General features: G+C 40.5%; 1 protein-coding gene across 1 annotated transcript in view; it reads right to left on the reverse strand.

The window, feature by feature from the left end:
- The window catches only part of SRBD1 (S1 RNA binding domain 1), a 237,846-nt gene that overhangs the window by 89,666 nt on the left and 121,862 nt on the right, over window positions 1-26,318 (reverse strand). The window contains 1 exon segment of the mRNA XM_043511889.1: window positions 16,505-16,596. Coding sequence (XP_043367824.1) covers window positions 16,505-16,596 — 92 coding nt within the window.

The following is a 26,318-nucleotide window of genomic DNA, read 5'->3' on the forward strand; positions in this document are numbered from 1 at the left end:
TTATACCTGCCTCTGTATCTACTTGCCAATTTTTGTGGTTTTACTTATTTTGTGGTTTTTATTATTTTCTTTCCTGAGTTGCTGTGCAAGATCCACACAGACAACAGGGAAACTGACTGACTATAGTGGGGAAGCCACGAAACTGACTGTACACAGAGTACTGCCAAATACACTAAGAGAACACAAACTGCGAGAGGGAGAAAAATATTTCTCTCCGATTTCTTTAATTTTCAGTGACCATAAGCATTGCTTGTAATAAGAAATAAAACATTTTCAGCCAGAAATGGGAGTTTTAGGTTGATGACATTCCTTTAAACACATGGGTCTTTATATAGGGCTAAAAATGTGTCCCAGGCAATAACTATGATGATTTGGCCATCCTCTATGAGTGGGAACATATGTTTAAGTTGTTATAGAATATGAGGCTTCCAGATGCAAAGGCAATGGGTTTTTACAAATGCCTACATAAATAAACGTATGGCAACCACAAACTATTAGGCTATGACTGTTTTCAACTTAAATTTTGTCATAAATGAGAATATTCTGTATTTTTATTTTAAAACCTCAGTATTTTGTTCTTGGTGAAACATGCTACCACAAAAACATCCAAGTAACCAAAAAGAAAATAAAAATAAATCAACTTTCTTAGTTTTAAACCTAGATTAAAATTTTAAATGTGAACTCAATTTAAAAGATACTAAGATAATTGAAAGACCAACCAGCAATTTCATCAGTAATTACTACCAATATATCACCCAATGATAGGTATAGGAACAGTCTAACATATTTAAATCTTTTTTATAAAGCTTATTATTATGTTCAAGATCAGTTCCTCTTCACAAGGATCTGCAATAATGTTTAGTCAGTGATCGATTTTTCAGGTTTCCTGAGTCCTAGAAGCTTTCTATCCTGTTGACCTGAATTTCACCCTCTTAGTAAGGGATACAGTAAAATGTACAGTAGTCTTTTCATTAAGCATTCTTTCTAAGTAGGCCAGGATTTGTGACACAGTTTTGAATTCTAATATATATTCTCAGTGGGTTTTAAATATGTAACTTTAAATATGTAACAGCTGTATCTCATCCAAAATTCTTTGGAGGCAAGCTGGCAGGTTTTTGTTTTAAAAAGTTATATTTTAGTTTAGTTTTAACTCCATCAAACTGATAACCTGTTATTTTCTTAAGATTAATGAAATGATGAATGACAATCTTCTAACACAATACAGAAATCTCTAAAGACATCATGAATGAAAAAAGAATTTTAACAAAAATGCTTATATATAGTTTATATATAAAAAACAAATTCTTACACAAGTTAAGAGTGAAAAATAAAATATGACTTATTTGAAAGTAACATTTTACTCAGAAATAGACATTCAATAAACAAACTTCCTCTGCTTGAGTATTAAGCATTTCTGAATTGATATTTTATAAGATATCACCATTTTTATTCAGGGTGAGATGGGGATGAAACAGCATTGGCTGGGGGTTTTTTTTAATTGAAGCCTGACATGACTGATTGTTACTCATTCCTTGAAGAGTCTCATTAGATGGTGCTAATTCAAAAAGGTTTTTCTTCCCTCATCTGTTCAAACAGGCAACTTAAAAGAAAAAAATTGCTAGTATATATTTTACAATTAAACTGGCATTAATTTTAATTGCATCACCCCAGGTTTAATTTATTACCATTATTACTAAAAGTAAAACTTTCATAATGTTTTGTACTTAAGAAAGTTATTAGCTGATGTCAACAATAAAATATTAATCTTTTCCAGGTGACCACAGAGTGTCTTATGCTATATATTAAGAAGCAGTAGGTAGTCTTGAGGGTTCAGTGAATAGCATAGCACACTGCCACATATAAAACCCAAGTTCAAGAGTAGCCTTGCCTCTATTGCTCATTCAGCTGGCAAGGGCTGGAAATATCACAGAAATGAGAGAGAGAGCCTCCAGGGGGAGAGGTATGTGCAGGAGGAGAAGGATGCTACTTCCATGATTCCTTCACACTAGTGGAAGCTTGTTTTGCAACAGTCTGTAGTAATGTTGCACTTTTGCAGAAGGCCACTTCCAGCATTCCCAGATGACTGAAGGGTGTGATGGGATTATGCCATGAAAAACATAACCCAAACGGAAAGGGCCAGTGGAAGTGGTCTACTAAATTCTGAGTCACTCAGGGATATGAGAAAGGCCTAGGCATGCTCCGAAGCAAATGCCAACAAGGTAGAAGACAGGCACTTCAATTTAAACCTGAGAACCACACCATTACAAAAAACATACAAAAAGAAAAGAAGTACTTGTGGCACCTTAGAGACTAACAAATTTATTAGAGCATAAGCTTTCGTGAGCTACAGCTCACTTCATCGGATGCATTTGGTGGAAAAAACAGAGGAGAGATTTATATACACACACACAGAGAACATGAAACAATGGGTTTATCATACACACTGTAAGGAGAGTGATCACTTAAGATAAGCCATCACCAACAGCAGGGGGGGGGGAAGGAGGAAAACCTTAAGAGTACCCAGAAGTCACCTACTACAGGACAGGCCCAACAAAGAAAACAACAGAACGCCACTAGCCATCACCTTCAGCCCCCAACTAAAACCCCTCCAACGCATCATCAAGGATCTACAACCTATCCTGAAGGACGAGCCATCGCTCTCTCAGATCTTGGGAGACAGGCCAGTCCTTGCTTACAGACAGCCCCCCAATCTGAAGCAAATACTCACCAGCAACCACACACCACACAACAGAACCACTAACCCAGGAACCTATCCTTGCAACAAAGCCCGTTGCCAACTCTGTCCACATATCTATTCAGGGGATACCATCATAGGGCCTAATCACATCAGCCACACTATCAGAGGCTCGTTCACCTGCGCATCTACCAATGTGATATATGCCATCATGTGCCAGCAATGCCCCTCTGCCATGTACATTGGCCAAACTGGACAGTCTCTACGTAAAAGAATGAATGGATACAAATCAGACGTCAAGAATTATAACATTCAAAAACCAGTTGGAGAACACTTCAATCTCTCTGGTCACTCGATCACAGACCTAAGAGTGGCTATACTTCAACAAAAAAGCTTCAAAAACAGACTCCAACGAGAGACTGCTGAATTGGAATTAATTTGCAAACTGGATACAATTAATTTAGGCTTGAATAGAGACTGGGAATGGATGAGTCATTACACAAAGTAAAACTATTTCCCCATGGTATTTCTCCCTCCCACCCCACCCCCCACTGTTCCTCTGATATTCTTGTTAACTGCTGGAATTAGCCTACCTGCTTGTCACCATGGAAGGTTTTCCTCCTTCCCCCCCCCTGCTGTGGGTGATGGCTTATCTTAAGTGATCACTCTCCTTACAGTGTGTATGATAAACCCATTGTTTCATGTTCTCTGTGTGTGTGTATATAAATCTCTCCTCTGTTTTTTCCACCAAATGCATCCGATGAAGTGAGCTGTAGCTCACGAAAGCTTATGCTCTAATAAATTTGTTAGTCTCTAAGGTGCCACAAGTACTTCTTTTCTTTTTGCGAATACAGACTAACACGGCTGCTACTCCAAAAAACATACAAGTGTCCATTCGGCCACAAAGATTAGCCTACAACAACATGGCATGTTGCTGATGAGAGGAACATACAGAAATATCTTGCATTGATGGAAATGCTGAGCCAAACAACAAGCAGACAAGACAATATTCACCTAGCCAGGAAGAATGGTGCAAGGCCCTGCTCCTTTTAAGTCCAGTAGTGAGGTTATGGAGGCACCATGAGCAGAACAGACAGGCTGACATTCAAGTGGGCTCCTGACTATGCTGCTCAAAACAGCTAAGGTCCTCTGTTCAAAGGCTAATAATGCCAGTGCAAACCTTAAGGGGGGGGGCTATACTGGAGCCCAACAGCCATGCCTGGAGGCTTGGGAATTATTGCCATCTCCTTTCACACACAACCATGCCTGCACAAAGCCCAACAATATGGGATTTCATCCACAGTGACAAGGAAGTAAAGACTAACAAACACTCTGTATCTAAAGTTGCAGATCAAATGAATCCATTTGTCATATTGTCTCAAATAGTCATTCCCTCTAAAAAGCACAAAGCCATTCAATAGCAATTAAAAAACCCCTTATATTCCTACAAGCTTCTTCATATAATGAAAATACTATAGGGCATTTCAAACAAACACTGTATCATATTGCTCAATATTGAAGTAGAATGTATGTACAATTCTTAGGATTCCCATTCACTGCAGAATCAAGTTCAATTTTATTTATATAAACCTCCAACAGTCATGCTTCAGCTAATGCCAGGGACCTGCAGCTCTACCTCCTTACCTTCCGTCTCTGCTCATCTAGATTAGATCGCCTCTCTGTCCCTCTACAGTGTGGAATTCCTGACATTTGGAGCAGCTTTCTTGAACCTCCCTACCCAAAGACCCTCCAACTCATGTCAAATTTCAGATGGAAAAAGAAATCATGTATTTTCTCCAATTCTACTATAATTAAGTGGATTATTAAACTCTATAAATCTTCTTGATAATATAGTTTGCACGCAAGAGGCAATACAATACAATTTTATTTTGTTCTGCATTATAATTACTTTCATACGCTCCAAAAACAGTTGATGCTGTGTATTTAAGTCAAAATAGTTTATAATATATACAGTTGATTTCCCCTTATTCTATGTCTCTATACCTGTGTAACTCACACCTGCTCTCTGTGAGCCACCATTGCTATTTACACACTCTAAAGCATTGTGGAAGGTTTAACCATAAGACTTTTGTATGATAAAGTTTTTGAAAAATGACCTCTTTTCAGAAGCCGAAGGGGAGTGGTGCTCTTTTAAGAAAATGAAGAAATTAGCTCAAGTAGACATCAAGGCACTATGTCCCACACATCTAAGCATCAAAAGGTTTTACTTTCCTCAAGATAAAGTCAGAAGAAATTATATTGTCTCCTATCTTTACCTTCCATTTGTTGGGCACTATGACAGCTCTGAACTGTACATCTCTATCTTTAACAGCACCCAAGGGTACTAGCCCCTGTAGCATGACAGTCTCAAAGTCCCAACAAGCCTATAAGGTTTTCTCTTGCAAGGGAAAGTGCAAATGGTTTGCTGAACTTTGAGCGTACAATAATCCAATGTATTCTGCCCTGTGGAGAGAAGACAAGCAGATGGGATTTGACAATGCTAAGCCAAGCTGCGTTAGCTGACCTTTTGCTCTCCAAGACACTCTTTATCCTCAGAAATCATTCTTTAAAGCAGTGCCTTTTCAATATCATATCTGCAAATAGAACACAACACACATTCTCACCCTCTTGGTATGGAATGCAAAATGTAACTTTAGCTTATTTACATATTGGCAGCTCACTCTCCTGCTAACTGGGAGACACAACTATGAAGTCAAACACCCTATCCCAAGCCCTGACAGGCTTAGACAAAGATGGGTGTTTCTTTTATGCACTGTAATATGGAAATCAAAATGCACTGATCTTGCTTAAGAAGGTAAATACAACATTAAAAAGTGCTTCATTGCACTAAGTATAATATTAACTTAGTGCTTCACTGCACTAAGTAGTACAGACAAGCTTTAGTATGGTGATATCTTCTGACAAGGGGTAGTATAGATGTCCTTGTCTGTAAACGGTAAGTGCCCTTTCCTATCCTACCCATGTCTAAAGAAATCTTCATACTTCTCTGTATTACTTGCATAAATTGGTGCAATGGAGCACACCACGTTCTTTATTTTGGTTTTAAGTTGTTAAGAAATAAGAAAGTAAAGTGATTGCAAAGAAAGACATTTTATCAGTACAGTAAAAACTTCAAATGAAATATAATATCCTGAAATTGAAGCATTCCTAAATTAGTGTTACCGTTCCCCAACACACAATCAGAGCTGCTACATAATCTTACTTCACAGCAGCAATTCTCTCTCTCTCAACCCTCATGCCACAATTTATCTCCAGGACTCAGCAGCACTGTTGTTGCTTAGCGTTATTATAAAACGTTAATTTCATCAGGGTTTCCCCCCCTTTGGTTAAGCACAGTAGATGAAACAAATATTCTACTTGATCAACTGCTTTCTATATTACACAGCCAGTCAGGGACCACTCAGCATAGACATTTTTATCTGTGACAAACATAATATACATCCTCTCCTCAGTGCCCCCACCCCAAACAACCACCACCAAAAAATCAATGCCTGTGGTGTGTAGCTAACAAGATTTTCAACGGTCCAGGAACTAGACAAATCCCTGTTTCACAGTAACCCAAATAGTTGTACTTCAAAACAAAGTAAAACGACAACTGAGTTTGTATGCCGTCTTGATGTGCCACTGCTTCATGATGTAGATGGGTACTCTGATTCTAACAAAACAAAGAGACCTTAAAATAAGTATTAATATAAAAAGCTCAGTTTAAAACAGCCTTAAAAATCCAGACTTAAGGTTTTATCCTGTGAAGAGCACAAGACAATCCCAGCCGCCCCAAAAAGTCCAAAAAATATATTTTTACATCAATTGAATCCTATCCGGAAAAACTGTTTGAAATTTTACATACACATGGTAGTGTTATTGATTTTGAAGTTTACCAGGTTTTAAGTAGTACTACCAGAACACTAAGCTTAGCTGCCCATTCCAACCATAAAATTTAAAGGAAATCTACTATAAGAGATGACACCATTTTGAAAGCTTGGTTATGGGTTTGCCTAAGGAGTATGCATGTCACATTTCTGAATTCCAGATTGTGCAGAAAAATTATTGCATTGGAATACAGTAAAAAGTGTAAAATTGGTTAAACCAGAGACACTGTGCAATCACATACATTATTTATGCACAAACAAAATAATAGTTGATGTCAGTGTCAACAATGGAGAAGTCCATCCCTTGTTAAATTATATATCACTTTTATAAATCAGCCCCTCAGGCAAAAATCAAAGAAGTGAGATGGATCTTACATGGTGCCCTAAAGGTCAACAGACTCCGACTTTAATGGGCTAATGGAAACAGGAAGTTCCAGAGCCAAGAGCCCTCCTCTGAGGTTGCTGTACCTCTAGCCCCAAACACTGAAATCTAGGGATGGTCAGATAGAAAACCTCAGATGACTTTAGTTGCAATAGCAGTACATGGTCAGAGAGGTAGGCTCCCAGGTAACCAGGACCTAAACCATGAAGAGAGTAATGGATCAGGGTCAACAACCTAAATTACATCCAGAAACAAGAAAGAAACCAGTACTGTTTCTCAGAAAATTGATTTAATATGGCATCTGTAGTTCTTCTCGGCAAACACACAGTAATATTCAGCTTTAGCTTCCAAGTGTCCCCTAAGGTTAATCCCATATGGAGTGCATTTCAGTAATCCAGTCTGAAGGTCATAAGAGAATAAATAATTAATAAAGACACAGAAAGTACAGTCACAATCACCTTGCTAGGCTCACATGAAAACAGGTGATTTGACTATAAAATTCATCTCACATTTCAGAGATTCAAAAGCATTGCTACATTGCAAACACCTTGATGAAAGGGTGTGTGAACCCATTCAACACTGAGGAAAGACAGGAGGCGTATCATACCCTCAAGATGTTTCATCCAACCCATCACAATCACCTCCACCCTGTCAAGTCTGAGATTCAGTCAACATGCCCTCATAAAACTTACCATATCAGCCAGGAACGAGAAGAGAAAAGACACTACACTGCCTGTGTTCCCTGACAAAAAACAAACAAACCCCACAGTCATTAAAATGGCCTGGCTTCTGCATACTGGTGGTAGCACAGACCAGATCACTTCAGCAGGTGATTCCAGCAATGGAGTCCATGCTGATCATTTTAGGCTTGTTAGCAGTTTTTGATACCATTTATGTGCCTATGGACCCTCGCAGAGCCAAATAAACTCCCTGAGGTTGGTATAGCATATATCCTCATTTACCCACAGTCCTCTTCTGTGCAGGTTGCAGGGCTCTGTTTTGGCACACATCAACCCCTTGTTCTGTATGGATATGAGGCTGCTGGAAGAGATAATAGCTCATTTTCTATCATGCTCAAGCCAAATCCCACACCAAAATAGCGTTGCCACGGCATTCTTAATAATCTTAACAACAAGTTCAAAAGCTGATAGAACAAAAATTCAGTTCTTGACCCACCTATTGAGATTGTCAATTAATGCCAAATGTAGTAGTGTTTTGGCTAAGTGAACACTCATCCATTTATTAATTTATAAGAAGTGAATAATAAAACATTTTCACTAAAGATAGCTGTGTTACATTTTTAAGTGGGAACTCAGAACTGAGTGAGAATAAAGATAAATTTAGACAAGCAGTGGTTGTTTAGCAGTACCATAAGTGTGCTTAATAAAACACAAGATGTGAAAGTGAATTCTCCTTTAAAATTCACTATTTTATATTTTTTACATTCATATAGCTCATGGTCAGTCACAGGTCTACTCCCTGTATTTCAAAAAAATGACCACTGCTATCTACTTTGTATTGAGAGAAATGTTAAAGTGGCAAACTGTGTTAAGATCACAGCTATCTCACATAATATGTCTGCAATACGTTTTATCTTAACTATAAATGTCACACTTCATCATGCAGCTGTCAGCTTCTTTTAATGTACTAAACTCTATTTTGTATACAGAAAACCTAACATGATATAACATAACAATTAAAAAAAAGTTATCTTTGACACCATATTATCAGATGTCCACCAATACCAAACAAAAGAAATCCAAGATCACAAGAGGAAGATCCATCCAAGAGGGAAAAAGTAGCAAATGTAGTTTTATCAGTTATTCTGATTCTTTTTCAATACGACGCTTATATTATGCTGCGCTTCTCTTGAAAGTTAGCCATTTAATGCTGACATTGTCCATGTCTTTGCTTGCATAGTGCAGGGAAATATAGATTTTTTTTTTAAAAAAAAACCTCAAGGAAAGAGTCAGCTAGATTTTAAAAGGCTGTATTCTCACATTTATAAACAAGTATTTAGGGCATTGACTTCCATAAAACTTGATATCCCACTGCAGTTTCAAATGGATACAATCAATATTCTTCGTTTTTTATCCTAAACTGACATGTAGCATTCCTGGGGACTGTAGAAGAAGTGCTCTTTTCAAAGCAGAGATGGCTGCATTTCAATGGTGGGTGAAGTGATTTCTATATATTATAGAGAGATGCAATTCTCTACATAATTAACATTGAAGCTAGTCATCTATTAACACACCTGCTTTTGAACCAATAGCTTTATCAAAACTAAGGCAAATTGCCTGATATTTCACAGGATGCCATTTTTTTCTTGAAAGCATCAGAAAAATCAGGTGTGTTTTGGAGATTAAGAGAGTTTAAAAAATGAGGAATTTTCCTTTTGGAACATTTTCCTAATTTTTGTTTGTTTGTATTAACTCCAAATATTTTTTAATCGTTGGTCTTGGTGGCGACAAGTGCCTTTCCGTAACAATAGTAATTTGGAGACGTTTTGGAGTAGGGACAAATTATTGGTGACATCATTTACAAATAACAAGATGTTTCCATGTCCATTATGCAGTCCATCCCTACCCTGACATGGTGTTTACACACTGTGCATGGCCCCTGAAGGAACTAGTCACAAAGGAGTAAATTAGCATACAGGAAGGGGAGAGCCACACTGGGTATGGCTATACTGCAATAATACACCTGCGGTTTCCCTGTGTCAGCTGACTCAGGTTCCTGGGGCTCGGACTGCTGAGCTATAAAACTGCTGTGTAGACATCCGTCTCGGGCTGGAATGCGGGCTCTAGGACCCTATCAGAAAAAGGGTCCCACAGCCTGAGCATCTACACTGCAATTTTATAGCCCTGCAGCCAGAGCCTCGTGAACCCATGTCAGCTGACACAGGGCAGCCACAGGTGTTTTCTTGCAATGTAGACATACCCACTAAGAGGCAAGGGGGTGGCCTGGGGAGGCAAGGGCCCAGGTAATAGTCTAACGACTGCTATTGTAATAAATCAACTTTATATACCACACAATGCAACTCTTCTCCATGGAGGGGGCGGAAAGGAAGAATCCACCTGAGGAGGCATGGAGTGTTCTATCCTTGAACATCTCGTAAGCTCCACATAGCCTACCTTTAACTAAGCTGTTCCTAAACATTTTTTAAAACCTGAAGAAAGCTTGTGTCTCTATCCCTTCTTCTTGCAGATCCCTGTCGAGGCTGCCAAGGCCTTGGCGACAGCTGGAACTGCTTCCTCGCCGACTGCAGCATCTGCAGATCCAGCGAGCAAGGGGTGGCCCAAGTGTACTTTAGGCCATGCAGCCTTGCAGAGCAGACTGATGCAAAGAGACCATTCCCATCAAACAGGAGATCTTGAATTGAGGCCTGCATTTCCTGGGACAAGCCTGGAGCTGAGCCTTGTGACCACCACCAATGCAACCACCCTTGCCACCAAGTTGGCTACATCCCACACCATTTGGAGGGAGCACCTCGCTGCTGCAGTACCCTCCTCCATCAGGTACCAAACTCCTCGGCCAAGTCCTGAGGCAGGGACTCTGAACTTAAGGAAGGAATCCCATAAGTTGAAGCTGTAGCTGAACAACAGCGCCTGGTAGTTCGCCAGCTGGAACTGAAGGCTGGCCATCGAATAAACCTTCCTCCAAAAAAGGTCCAGCCTCTTGGCCTCTTTATTTTTGGTGGTCGAACTTCTGTGCCCGTTTGTTCTTTTCATTGGTCGCAGAAATGGCCAGAGAGCTTGGAGGCAGGTGGGTATATAAGTACTCGAACCCCTTGACTGGGACAAATTACTTTTTCTCAGCCCTCTTGGAGGTGGGAGGGATGGATGATGGGGTTTGCCAGAGGGTCTTGGCTATTTTTAAGACCCCATCATGCACTCATAGTGCAAAACGGGCACGGGGTAGGTGCCGAGAGCACACTGAACATGGTGTCTGCCTGTTCAGCCATCTCCTCTACCTCCAGGACCAAGTTCTCGGCCACCACTCAAAGCAGGGCCTGGTGCTCTTTGAAGTCATCCGGCGGGCTGGCACTCAAGGGCCATGCCTCCACCTCGTTTGGGGATGAGGATGAGAGCTGGACTACCAGGGGAGGCCCCGGAGCAACATCGCCCGAGGGGAAGGGAGTTTTGGGGTGGACACTCATTCCTCTACCCCACCTCTGAGTGCACTTTGCCCACTGAGCCTGGGTGTCACCAGTGCCATCAGCTGCTGCTCTGACGCGGCAGTTGACAAATGGTGCAAAGGGGGCACTGGCATCAGAAGCATGTCTCACACACTACAGTAAGGCCACTGTGCTGGCCACTGACCATGTTGCCAAGATGGCGTCACAGAGGCCAGCGCAGCCTCAGATGCCCAATCGCACCGGTCCTGCCCTGGCAAGGGGCTGAATTCCCTCTCCGTGCTGGAGGAATACCCTTCCAGTGACCACAGTGTGGCTGTCGATGCCTGTGTCTTGTGGCTAACCATTGCCACTGGAGACCAGTTTTTGAATAAGAGGATCGGTGCCGGGGGTGAGTGGACCGGTACCATGGCAGAAACCATTCCCACGGTGCAGGAGATGGGGATCTGCGCCGAAAAGACAAGCGGCGGGAGGGTGAATGGTGCCGGCAATACAATGACCAGCGCCTCCCGCTAGGCAATCCACGTCGAGAGGGCAGAGACCACGATCACGGTGCCGGAGATCTAGGGTGACCTGCAGAGGACCTGGGTTGCAAAGCTGGAGATCTGCAGTATGAAGACAGGGAGCATTGTCTCAGCTCTGGGGATCGGCAGTGCTCACTTGCCCGCTGGGGCAGGCTTGACAGCTAGCTTGCCCTCGTAGGGAGCCTTTGCCGCTTCCTGCAACACACACGGCACCAACAGCACGGGTAGAGGCCTCTGCTCTCTGGGTGCTGGGAGAGCCTGGAAAGTCATCAGGCCCGCCACAAGCCTGGGTCCCCTACCGCTCCCAGGAGTCAGTGGCAGATCCCTTGGGGAGCAGTGGTCCTCTTGGGGGAGGCACGTCCATGTGACTCTGGTGTGGGCAGGTGGCTCAAACTGGGTCCTTTGCTCAATATCCCGAGACCTTTCTTGCTTGGCGCCAGGGAGCTGTCTTTCTTGGACTTCTTTCTTGCCCAATGCTGAGGGTGCGCTATGTATTGAGGCTGAAGTGCTAGGGGTAGAGTACAGCTGAGAAGGCTCAGAAGACTGTCAGAGAGCAGCCTCCACGAGGAAGGCCCTCAGATGGATGTCGTGCTCTTTCTGGGTCCTGGATCGAAAGTTCTTACAGATGCGACACTTGACCTTCATATGCCATTCCCCCAGGCATTTCAAGCAGCTGCTATGGGGGTCACTAACAGGTATAGGCCTGCTACAGTCAGATCAGGGCTTAAAACCTGGAGACCGGGGTATGCCCCACCTGGGGCAGAGGGCTTGGCTACACTTGCGAGCTACAGCGCAATAAAGGAGCCCCGGGCACAGTAGCTCACTACCCGTCCACACTGGCAAGGCACGTAGAGCGCTCTGACTCTGAGGCTACAGCACTGCTAGTACTCCACCTTGGTGAGTGGAATAACGTTTGCTGCACCCTCACTGGAGCGCCACAGCGCCAGTGTGAACGAGGTGTTGCTTTACTGTGCTCTGATCAGCCTCTGGAAACATCCCATAATCGCCTTAAGTCAAGTGGCCACTCTTGTCACTGGTTGGAATCAGCTGTAGGAATGTGGAAATGCCCTTTGAAAGCTCCGTTTCTGACAGCTGGCTGCTTATCTGCTCCAAGACAAAGCAGCCATTAGTGTGGAATGCCGTGTGTGTGAGAGAGAGAGGTGGGGGGGAGAGAGGGGTCTGCTGCTGTCTGAACTTACAAGACAGCATGCTAACATGCTCTCAGCCCCACAAAAACCCACTCTCTCTCCCCCCACATACACACAACACACTCCCTGTCGCACTCCACCGCCCCCATTTGAAAAGCACGTTGCAGCCACTTGAATGCTGGGATAGCTGCCCATAATGCACCGCTCCCAATGCCACTGTAAGTGCCGCAAATGTGGCCATGCCAGTGTGCTTGAAGCTGTCAGTGTGGACAGACTGCAGGGCTTTCCCTACTGCGCTCTACGAAGGCTTGTGTAATTCAAAGCGCTCTACATCTGCAAGTGTAGCCATACCCTAAGTCCTTTGGGACTCTAACTTCTAACTACACTACTTAACAACTACTTAGACACTAACTACTATAAACAAACTATTTACAAGGCCCTAAGGATCGAATACAGTAGAGATGAAATCGCCAGCCCTTGGTAGGCAGGGAGGAGGTGCTCCAACTAGCCACCACGGGTGGTAAGAAAGAACTGAGAGGGTGTAGGGCTAGCGGCGCCTAATATACCGAAGCATGAGCGCAGCACTCAAGGGGGCACCACAGCCGACCCTACGGCTACCACTACTAAAGCAAAAATCTCTGACGAATGCGCACGTGGGTGCACGCACACCTAGAATGGAATCAACATGAGCAAGCACTAGAAGAAGAATTTACAAATTATGAAAATGGAAACACAGAAAGTCATAGAAAACAACTAGGGCTGTCGATTAATCGCAGTTAACTCGTGATTAACTCAAAACAAATTAATCGTGATTAATTGCACTGATAAACAATAGAATACCAACTGAAATGTATTAAATATTTTTGGATGCTTTTCTACATTTTCAAATATATTGATTTCTATTACAACACAGAATATAAATTTATATAAATATAAATATAAATAATATTAATATTATTTTTAATTACAAATATTTGCATTATAAAATAATAAAAGAAATAGTCTTATTCAATTCACCTTAAACAAGTACTGTTGTGCAATCTCTTTATTGTGAAAGTGTCACTTACAAATGTAGCTTCTTTTTTGTTACATAACTGCACTCAAAAACAAAACAATGTAAAACTTTAGCGCCTACAAGTCCACTCAGGCCTATTTCTTGTTCAACCAATCACACAGACAACCAAATGTATTTACATTTACTGGAGATAATGCTGCCTGCTTCTTATTTATAATGTCAACTAAAAGTGAGAACAGGTGTTTACATGGCAGTTTTGTAGCCGGTATTGCTAAGTATTTACAAGCTAGATATGCTAAACCAGGGGTGGGAAAACTTTTTGGCCTGAGGGCCACATCAGGTTTCCAAAATTGTATGGAGGGCCGGTTACGGGAAGCTGTCTCTCCTCAGAGAGCCAGAGGTGGCTCAGCCCCTACCTCCTATCCGACCACCCCCCCAGCTTCTCATCCCCTGACGGCCCCCCCGGGACTCCTGCCCCGTCCACCACCCCCTGCTCCTTGACCCCCCCACCCCATCCAACCCTCCCCCTTTCGTTCCTGACTGCCCACCCCGGGACCCCTGACCCATCCAACCCCCCTGTTCCCCGTCCTCTGACCGCCCCGACGCCTATCCACACCACCGATCCCTGACCACACCCCGAACTCCCCTGCCCTCTATCCAACCCCCCGTCCCCGTACCACGCTGACTGGAGCACCAGTGGCTGGCGGTGCTACAGCCGCACCGTGCAGAGTACCGGGTCAGGCCAGTCAGGTCTGCAACAACAGCGTGCTGAGGCTGCAGGGGAGGGGCTGGGCGCTAGCCTCCCAGGCCAGGAGCTCTGGGACTGGGCAGAAGGGTCCCACAGGCCGGATGTGACCCACGGGCCGTAGTCTGCCCACCTCTATGCCAAACATTTGTATGCCCCTTCATGCTTCAGCCACCATTCCAGAGGACATGCTTCCATGCTGATGCTCATTAAAAAAAAAAGTGTTAATTGAATTTGTGACTGAACCCTTTGGGGGAGAATTGTATGTCTCCTGCTGTTTTACCTGCATTCTGCTATATATTTCATGTTATAACAGTCTCGGATGACAAACCAGCACATGGTCGTTTTAAGAACATTTTCACAGACAAGTTGACAAAACGCAAAGAAGGTACCAATGTGAATTTTCTAAAAATAGCTACAGCTCTCGACCCAAGGTTTAAGAATCTGAAGTCCCATCCAAAATCTAAGAGGGATGAGGTGTCGAGCATGCTTCGGAAGTCTTAAGAGCAACACTCCGATGCAGAAACTACAGAACCCAAACCACCAAAAAAGAAAATTCACCTTCTGCTGGTGGCATCTGACTCAGATGATAAAAACAAACATGAGTTGGTTTGCTCTGCTTTGGATCATTATCAAGCAGAACCCGTGGACAGCATGGACGCATGTCCTCTGGAATGGTGGTTGAAGCATGAAGGGACATATGAATCTTCAGTGCATCTGGCACGTCAATATCTTGCGACGCCAACTACAACAGTGCCATGTGAATGCCTGTCTCACTTTCAGGTGACTTTGTAAACAAGAAGCACGCAGCATTATCTCCTGCAAAGGTAAATAAACTTACTTGTCTGAGCGACTGGCTGAAGTAGGTCTGAGTGGACTTGTAGGCTCTAAAGTTTTACATTGTTTATTTTTGAATGCAATTATTTTTTGTACATAATTCTACATTTGTAACTTCAACTTTCATGATAAAGAGATTGTACTACAGTACTTGTATTAGATCAATTGAAAAATACTATTTATTTTGGGTTTTTTTCAGTGCAAATACTTGTAATCAAAAATAAATATGAAGTGAGCACCATACACTTTGTATTGTGTTGTAATTGAAATTAATATATTTGAAAATGTAGAAAACATCCAAAAATATTAAATAAATTGTATTCTATTGTTTATCTGCAGAATTAATCGTGATTAATGTTTTTAATCACTTGACAGCCTTAAAAACAACCTCATTCTGCCCCTGTATCTCTGTCCCCTGAAGAGCTGGAATCTGTGTTTTAAATACTGGCCCTACCGCAATCAGTGGAAGTTATACCTTGGCAAAGTATCCCATAATCAAACAACACACATTTTAATACCATCAGTGGCTCCAATGAGCTCATTATGCTCCTGGCCTACCTTACACTACAGTGGCATTTGCACTGTAGTAATTATTTTTACATCTCTAAAACAAACTACTTCTACTTAAAAGACCATGTGCCGTTACTGGAAGAACACACGAAAAGTGACCACATTCTGGGCAAAATATAAATTATAGACATATATGCACATGTGTGAGATGTGAGAAAGATGAGGGTTAGCTCATAGAAGACTGAAAACATCCTGTTGTTCAGGAAAAGGTTTAGGCAATTTTCTGGATCTTGTTTAGCCCCAGAAGTCCACAAGACCCAACATATTCATGAGACATGTCAGCTCAGAGTCTTAACAGGGCTAGATAGAAGGCAGTGTGGTCAGTTAGATATCCAGTTATTCAAACATATTCCAAACTCCATACCAGATAACATTAATCCAACATTACAACTAAGAAACCAAGCAACCAAAAATAAAAAGATGCAAAGTCACAAGTAAAAGCGCTTTCTTCAGTCCATCTCCTCCCCTTGTACTTATGGGCCTCTTTTCATTACTGTACTGAATATTACATACAATACCAACTGAATTATATGAATAATAAAACTATTACTTAGATTTCATACCTGCACTTCTTAGGTTAGGATCTAGGTCTGGCATCTCTTTAGAAGCTTCTGGACTAACACTGTAGATAGATGCTCCCGCTTCACTGACAATGCTACGAAACAGAATAGTAAACAGTTAAAAACAAAATCAACTTGAGATAGACAAGACTTTACCTCATTAAGAAGTGATTTTTTTTGCATTTTTAGAAATTTTTAAAATACCTTTTTAAAATATTCTGGATGAACTGAAGGCTAATAAAAGTGAAGGACAAATATCATTGGCCACAGTCAGACAACAGTACAGATACTCAAAAAGAAAAGGAGTACCCGTGGCACCTTAGAGACTAACAAATTTATTAGAGCATAAGCTTTCGTGAGCTACAGCTCACTTCATCGAGATACTGTGAAAGCACCTCCAGTTCTGCGAGTGCGCCTACTTGTTGCCTGGCCTGTAACACCTCTGCTCTTTCAGTGGTGTGCCTCTGAGGACACACTGCCCATCACGCCAACCTCTACAGTACTCTGTGATGTTGAAAAAGGGTGAGACACTATTCATTTGTGATCAATCAGAAAGTCAGATTTCCCTAAACAAAAAATACTAGCTGGTAATTTAGTTGAACTACTTATCTTCTTTACACACATTTATAATATCATATATAACTAAGGCCACGAGTCTTTCACAGAGGTCACGAATTCTGTGACTTTCTGGAACCTCCTCGACTTCTGCAGCGGCCAGGGTGGCTGACCCCAGGGCCGCCGAAGCTGCTTGGGCGGTCCCAGGACCAGCCACACCAGCTGCTGTCGGGCAGCCCGAGGCAGCTGGAACCCGGGTGCTGCCCCAGAGCAGCAGTCCAGGAGCAGCACCAGGGCCCTGGGCCACCCCCATCCCCCAGGAGCAGCAGTGGGGCCCTGGGCTACCACCTCCCCATGGAACAGCAGCTTCCACCGGAGCATGTCCCCTCCCCACTCTGCCCCGAGGAGCGGCAGCAGTGTCTGCCGCAGCGCTCCCCCCACCAGCACCAAAGATTTAGTTAGGGGTATTTATAGTACAAGTCATGGACAGGTTATGGGCCTTGTCTTTTTATTGCCCGTGACCTGTCCCTGACTTTTCCTTAAAATACCTGTGACTAAATCATAGCCTTGTATATAATACAGATTCATCCAAAGTAAACTCCTTAGACTATTCAGTGCAACTGAACTTCTATTTACTTTGAGATATACAAAGTTTAGTATACTACCAGTTTGTTGGCAACAATAAGTAACTGTAAACTACAGTTGTCAATTGTCAGGCTAATTTAGTAATGATGATCAAAAACCACTTCAAATTATATCACAATTTCAAATAATAAAAATAGCATCCCTGATTTCATCCAGGATAAACAATACAAATCAAATACATATAGAGTAATATATGCTCAGAAGTACTTTTAGAGTGAAATCTTGGCACCACTGTAAACTCCATTGACTTCAATGGGACCAGGATTTCATCCTTGATATTTAAAACACAATACCAGTATATAATACTTTAACAAAGTGCTACCCATTTTAGACATACTTTTATTATTCCATTTTGTTTTTTCATTGCTATCTCCTCCACAAGCTACCAGAGCCACACTTACAGAAATAACGTGAAATTACTAATACCAAATTGTAAAGGCCAAGGAAAAGAACAGCACAGAAAGCATATTCATTTCCATTCATTACTAAAGATTTTGACAAGATACAAATCACAATGTTGCTGTGGACAGTAAGGTTTTCTCCCTAGATATACAGGACTGATAGAAAACTGTCACACTTTTGCATTAATATTATCTATTCAATCAAAACTGGAACAGTGTAAAATGTTTATTACACATGGGTCAGAACGTACAGTTGCTGGAGCCTCTAATAAATGGTTCATTTTTTTCAACGAACAGGTTGGATCTTACAAAAAAATACACAGGACCAGATTCTGTACTCAGTTATACTGGTGTAAATCCAGGATGACTCTACTGACTTTGGATTTACTGATGTAACAGAGCAGAATTTGGCCATTAGTCTGAATAAGGTAAGGAAAATGAAACCATTTACACATTTTTCTAAAGACTCATTACAGACACTGCTTGAGTATGCACTGCATATGCAATGCAGCCCAGCTAACATCCATAACAGGGAATAATTGACAAAATCAGAGATTCTAAATTCTGAGTAATGGTCATCTCATTAAAAAAACTGTTGAAAAATGAAGACTTTGATAGAAGTCTTATCTAATTGACATTTCTGATTAACTGGTAGGCTCAAAAAAAATACAATATAACGTGAACAATTTAAACAATACACTTTAACTACAGCATCTGGCAAGCTCTCTTTCTTCGTGGAAAAAAAAAAAAAAAAAGCTTTCCAAAAACCTCATACATCAACAGCTTTAAACTAACTTCTCTTCAGTTGCTGTTGTTTAACAGATCCAGAATTAAGCTTGTATATAATGTCTACATTTAATACATTCCTACGTATGTATCCCTAGACAAAACACGTTTTGCACACATTTTACCATAATGCACCATACAATAAGATTCATTAGTGCACACAGTTTATTACATGGTCTCTTTCAACATGCTGTTCAGTGAAAGAACTAAAAGTGACTTGACTAGGAATTCAAGGACACTTAATGGTTTATTGATACACATCAAAATGTTATTTTACTAGTCCAGGTGAGCTCACTGTGGTTCCAATATGCACTTGGGAAAAAAATCACTCATAGTTTTAAGTTAGATGGTTCAAAAATTCACAAACTAAAGAGTAAACAAAAGTAAAACTTAGGAAACAACAACTGAAAGAGCATGTTTGCTTTTCTCAAGCATAAAGAATTTTATACTCCATTCACACAAAACTGAAATGTTGTCCTACAACATGTTTTTAATTAGAAAAAAAATGGAATGCACTCAGGTAAAGCACATATCATTTTTATAAGATTTGCATGCACAAAGATGTTTTTGTATGCATGCAGTGATCCCCATTGGGCACCCAGGGTCTGAGATTCCAAAGGCAGCTGAGCTTCCACCCAGCACAAAAACACCCCAGACAACTGGCATTCATAACTGAGACTGGAAAATCCAGACATAAAATAAAACAAATTATCCAGAAAAGCAATTCCAAAAACATGATTGGTTCATCCATTCTTAACCAAGGTTTTACAGACTTATTAGTACCTGTTTGGTTTTAGTTGCAGCAAAGTGGTCACCCAAGGGAGGCTGACATATACACTTTAATATACTTTATCTTGATCACAAAAGTACTATTATAGCAAGCAAAAGAGTTTTGTTTGGCTTTTTATCCGAGTTTAAGTTAATTGCTCAGCTGTCCAATAGCAAGTGTATATCTTTACATTCTTCAGAGCATCTAGGGTCAAATTCAGACCTGGCATAAGCAGGTATAATTCCTGGAGACTTCAGCAAGAATCATATTTGCTTACTCTCTGCTGAATTTGATCCATATTGTTTTTTTAAGTCTTATGTCCACCAGATGAAGCTTGTGTTTTATAAAATTTTTCAAGAAAAAAGGGGTAATTGGTAAAATTTTCAGAAGAGCCTAAATGCTACGTAAGATGGACTTTCAAATCACTTTTAAAAAAGGCCAATTTTTAAATTTTATTTTATCCATTATGAAAAGCTGCACTGTCTAATATTTGGGTTTGTTGGGGTTTTTTTTATTTTTTTTATATAAATTTTTTATTTTTGTATTTTGCTTAAAAATAATGGACAAAACAACAGGATATCATTTTTTTCCTGGGCATTTATGAATACCCACCACATTTTTGGACAGTACAAAATAGCAACTATATAATTAATAGAAAATAATTACATATTGATAACTAATACATTGTAATAAATAATATATAAACAACAAACAATAGCCAAGGATACACAAAATACCCAGAGTGTGGGAAGTGGCAGGCCTTATATGTGCTATCACAATATACTGCTTCCTAATGGTTGCATCAACAAAAGGATGGCTAAAGTTTATAGAATATGCCTTCCCACTGGCCAATAATCCATCCTAGAGATGAAAAAGGGTTGTTTTTCCATATCTCTACTCAACTTTTTAAAGTTATTAAATATACACATCTTCAGCTCACTTGGACACAAATTACCCACTACATAATCCCTCACATTATGTTTATTAATTACACCACTATTATTGCTTATTGCTTAGTACATAAAGCCTTGTGTGGTGTGCAGGTCTCGTTTATGGTTATTAAAAAAAGATGCATTTTAAATGTTAAAACCAGGATTGCTCTTTAAATGTATTGCACTAGCACCATCTAGTGGTGTTCTATTTCTTTTGTTACAGACATTGCGTACTACATTCTAAATAAATGGGAAAGCCTATCTAACTCTGGCAGACATAATTTTACTGGTCACTTTCACAAAAATGATGGACACATTTCACTTAGAGGTCTAATAAAAATATTCTATTACAACACTCACATTTTCTCTTCTTGTTAATTTTCAAGGAAAAGGGGGAAATTAGCACATATGAATCCAAAGTTAAATTTGCTCCAAACTCAAAATTATTTTATCATATAGGTCTTCTACATAATTACTACTTCACCCATGTTTGTGCATATAGACAGTAAAGTTTTCAAAAGCACTTAAGTGACGTAGATGGCTAAATGTCATTGAAAGGCAATAGGACTTAGGCACTTTTCAAAATTTTACCCAATATGCTGAACCGTCCATACCATACATGTCAAAACAACACATATCTGTATTTATACTTTTAGAATTGACATAAATTGATATCACTTTATAATACTTCCACAAATCTTAATTACGTTTATTAACACTGTATTACACTCTAGTCTTTTGCCTAAGATCAAATGCAATACTGGATTCATAATCTATAAAATAGAGGGGACATCTGTATATTCAGCCTCAAAGAAGGATTTTCCCATCTTAATTACAACGATCGTCTCACACTGATGTGGCAGAACTCCTGTGCATAAATACAATTCCTTGTATTTGCTTTATAAAAATATTACTACTTAAAAAACAATAATGGGACAAAGAAGGCCAAAATCAATAAGATGTCTTTATACATTTGAAATCCTTGCCCCAATGTAGCGAATAGGAGTTTTGCCATTGAGTAAAAATGATGCGGTCACAAAACAATGTTTTGTTGCTGAAGGTTGCATAATTTAATTTCTAAAATCAAAAGATATAATGATTAATTATTACATTTATGAGACTGTCTGGGAAACTATTAAATTATCACATAAGTTCTTCATTTATCTTCTGGCAGCAGCAGCAGGCGAGACCTCTGCAAAGAGCTAAAACCACATTGATTGAGTAATGTTACTAGCTAAGAGAAGTGGTTTAAATATTATACAGGACACAAAAATAATGGAACTCCAGGAATGGAAAATCCAGAAAGGATAGAAGCTGACTGTTAGGTCAGAGAGACTGTGAAATTAAATTCAAATAATAAAAGCACTGTCTCTCAGGCCAGTGATATTGCCCAAGCAGAAAAGGAAAATGAAGACATGTTGTGCAAGAAAAACCTATTCATCGGTGTTTGTTGAATAATATAAAGACAAGTGTAATTTAGCCTGGAAACATACAAAATTTTAGGTCTGTGCTTCAAACAAACTAAAATATCAAATTATTATTCAGCATTTTAATAGTGTGTAGATTTAGGACATTTCTGCATCATGAATATTTTAAAGCCTGCATTTATCTTGTTTTTATAGAAGAAAAGGTTTTCATCCAGCTTTTACTGTTAAATTTGAAACTACATGCTGTTTATTTTTCATCCTGTTTTCATTAACTGTTGCATACTGCACAGCAAAAGATTGCTTATATTAGATCTTTCTTTTTTTTGTGCTGCATTAGGTGGTCACTTGTCAGGCCAAAGTCACAGTCTAACTCCTCTCCTCAGTCACACTTGTACAATCCCACTGACATCTAGTGCAACATCTTGAATATCCATGGGTAGTATGCCAGGGTGATATGTGCCCTCCTTTAAGAGAATACAACAAAAGCAAGTGATCATGTGATCACTTCCTGATCCAGCTTCAGCAGGTACTTCCCTTAGACAAAAACAACACATGCAGGGAAATAAATACACAAACAAGAAAATAGAGCCAGATTACGAGTTCCTCAAATGAGAATCCTTGAGTACAGGTGAGAGGAAAGATGCAGCAGCATCCATATACAGCACTAGAATGAGAGAATGGAGAACAGAGTATATTATAATTCGACAGAAATAAAAATGTAGAAAAAGAAATAGTAATAAACTTGCATCGCACACTTAAGGCTAAATTTGGAAACAGACTTCAAGACAATCTATAGCTTCGCATCATCAAATGTGACTGTTGATACAGATATCTAAAAACGAGTTAGTTGGCTATGATCAGATAATTTGACATCTAAATGTGTGCAAAAATGCAGGAGAAATTATTTGCACAAGCAAAATTACATCTGCAAAATAAATGAGACAAAGTAATAAATATTAGTCTTTTAAATTAAGATTCTTTTTACTACGTATTTGTGTCCAGCAGCTTCAAAACACACACAAATAACATGCAGTAAGACTCCTCAGATACCTCAGCTCAGTTAAGCTACAAACAGCCATAAAAAAAAAAACCCTTGACTGACCAGCCTCTTCATTTAACTCATTGTCAGAGCAGACACAGTACCTCAAATCTCCTCACAATAATTATAATTCAAAGTGATGCATTAACTTGTGAGTATTTTTATCCATCTGTGTATTCACTAGCACCATTACAGGAAAAATTTACTGTAAAAGGTAGCATTCGACTCAACAGATGTGATTTATATCATTCATTGTCAATATACAGAATGCAAGCAACAACAGATGTGCAAAACCTGCAGGATGTAGAAATGACGCATCACCTATCATTATTACTAGGGAAACTGACCAATCAGTGTTCAAACACTTCAACAGCAACTACCACAGTCTATCAGATCGGTAAGTTATCAGAATCAAACAAGTGTCAAGGTCTGAATGATTTGATGAAAGATAATGTATCGACATGCTTTCTTAAATCCACCAGAAGGTAACCTGAGGGTAAAGCCCCACTACACCAAATGGAATTCTTTGAATGTCCCATGAACATGTACGGATTCACTTTATTTCTTTGGAAAATACAGCTACAGCATCCTGGCCTCAGAGCCAGAAAGGATTATCATTTACCACCTGAAGGAATCGTAAATTGAAACACATTGCAGATTTAATTCTTTGGTGGAGCTCTGTTAACTGGTTATTATCTTGATTTCTACATATCTACAGACAGTTCTTTCCTCACATCATTTGTCAGTTTATATTCCAAATACTAAAAATTATACTATGGTGGGGTTAAACACAAGTCTGATTTTACAGAACCATCCACTATAACGATTCTTAAAAATTACTCTGACCATTTTGAGATTATTTGTATATATACTGGCTTGGGTTCTGGGTATAACATATAGGGCTACATTAATATTATTAGAACATAAGCATCCGATGAAGTGAGCTGTAGCTCACGAAAGCTTATGCTCTAATAAATTTGTTAGTCTCTAAGGTGCCACAAGTACTGCTTTTCTTTTTGCGAATACAGACTAACACGGCTGCTACTCTGAAACCTATTAATATTATTAGGTATCTTTTGCCATAATTTTGGGGCTAATGGTTTCTCTATTCTTCCCCTTATAGCAAAAAGATCATCAGAAGTTAGGTATTTTAAGTAATGTTAATATTTTTATTCTTTGCTGCAAGATACTTTAGCCACCTGATACCATACTGCAGGAAGTTGTCAGGGAGTCATCGGGTGATGCTCTTGAACTACTCCCTACGAAGCCAATCAGGACTCTGGGGAAGCCTCCTCTCTGTGAGCATACTGTCTCCAGGGCAAGAAGCTTACCCAGTTTTGACGTTCCTGGATCTGACCTTGGAGCATTCAGCATCTCCTGCTCCACTGTGAGCTTCCCACAGCGAGTCCGCACAGGTGGGGCTCCTGGGGAAGCCAGAAGGTCCTGCACCCCAATTCTGCAGTCAGAAGCAACTCTCAGCCAGCCAGTAAAACGGAAGGTTTATTTGACGACTGGAACATTGTCTAAAACGGAGCTTGTAGGTACAGAGACCAGGACCCCTCAGTCAGATCCATCTTCAGGGGGGCAGGGAGGCCACAGCCCCATCTGGCCCTCCCTCCATTTCCCTATGGGGGGGCAGAGAAGCCAGAGCCCCAACTGGCCCTCCCTCCATTTCCCCAGCCAGCTCTAAACTGAAAAACTCTCTCCAGCAGTCTCCCCCAGCTTCCCTCCAGCTCCTCCTCCAGCCTTTGTGTCTTTCCTGGGCCAGGAGGTCACCTGATCTCTTTGCTCCCCAAAACCTTCAGTTGGCACCTTTGCAGAGGAGGGGCCCAGGCCATCAGCTGCCAGGAGACAGGGTGTTGGCCATTTTCTGTGCAGACCCCTGCACACACCTGCCCTCTAGGGCTCTGCAACAATCATACACCCTTATCCCACCACCTAGATACTTAAGAACTGCATAGGGGAAACTGAGTCATCCACACAGTATTCAGAGAAAACATTAAGAACATTCCCACTTCGTCACAGAAGTTATCTAGCTCACCTAATCAGTGTATAACGTTACAATTGTTAATAAAGAGTGATCTCAGACAGACCTTCTAAAAGCTGCAAAAATAAATCTTTCAGGCTAATGAAGGGCATGATCCTGAAATATACAAATCCTGGACTGTCCCTATGTGCTCACATATTGAAGTCAACAGGGCTCTGCTCAGATGCAGAGGTCTAAGTTTTCTCAAATTGCAAGACTGTGGCCGAATACTATTTTTGTAAAACAAATTCACAGTTCAAATATATATTCACTGCCACTTCTAAAACACAATTTTCTCATTCTTTGTTTCATACAGTAATGAAGCAACCATAAACTTTCATCTTATTGTTATTGTTATTACAACTTGTTAACTGGAAGGTCCTGAATAACCAATATTGTCACCCTCACAAACCCCTGTTTTTTTTTTTTTCCAAATTCTAACAGTCTTTTTAAATGTTACAGTTTTAATGATAGTGTGTATTTTCCTTTTAAAGAGCAAAAGCATTCATGTGTTGCACATAAAGAGCCGAGATTCTAGCCTCCTTTACAAATATGCAAACTTGCAGGGACTTCTGTGAAGTAACTGGAATTAATCTGAATTACTACCAATGTAACAGAGCAGGATATGGCCCAGAGTGTTCGCCTTCGTAAAAATGTCATTTAATCAAGTTAAGGCCAAAATGGACTACCCCTGCATTCTTTGCAAATCTAAATCATTCCCCGGCTTTAGAGAAAGCTTTGGGTGCACAAGTAATACCTGGTCCCTCCCTCATAACCTACATTTTCAAGTCAAAATTATTTCAACAATTTCAGGTCTGCATCATCTTCATGTACAAATGAAATGTGCATGCACATGCTGCTATACCTAATGTCTGCCTCCCTCCTTACTTGACCTTGCTTGCCTTAGACTGCTAGAGCACTTCATCTCCTGACAAAGTCAACGTGCCACTCCATTAACTGGCAGAGGCTGCAGTCAGTACAATGCACTCAGACTCTCTTCTCAGGCTCTGGAGACTGCAGACATATGACCTTCATCTGACATGCTCAACCTCCTTTGGCTAGGGGTTGGGAACTGAAGTCTCTGTCTACTCTTCAGAACGCTAAACTTGCTAATGTTTTTCTAAATATACCTCTGCCCTTGTGATAACTGCTTTCAGACACTCAAGTCTGTGTTGTAATTTTAAAAGCATATTTGAAACAGAGAGAAAAATATTTTAAAATAACCCCCTGTCGCTCG

The sequence above is a fragment of the Dermochelys coriacea genome, chromosome 3 (genome assembly GCF_009764565.3).
Source record: "Dermochelys coriacea isolate rDerCor1 chromosome 3, rDerCor1.pri.v4, whole genome shotgun sequence".
NCBI lineage: Eukaryota > Metazoa > Chordata > Testudines > Dermochelyidae > Dermochelys > Dermochelys coriacea.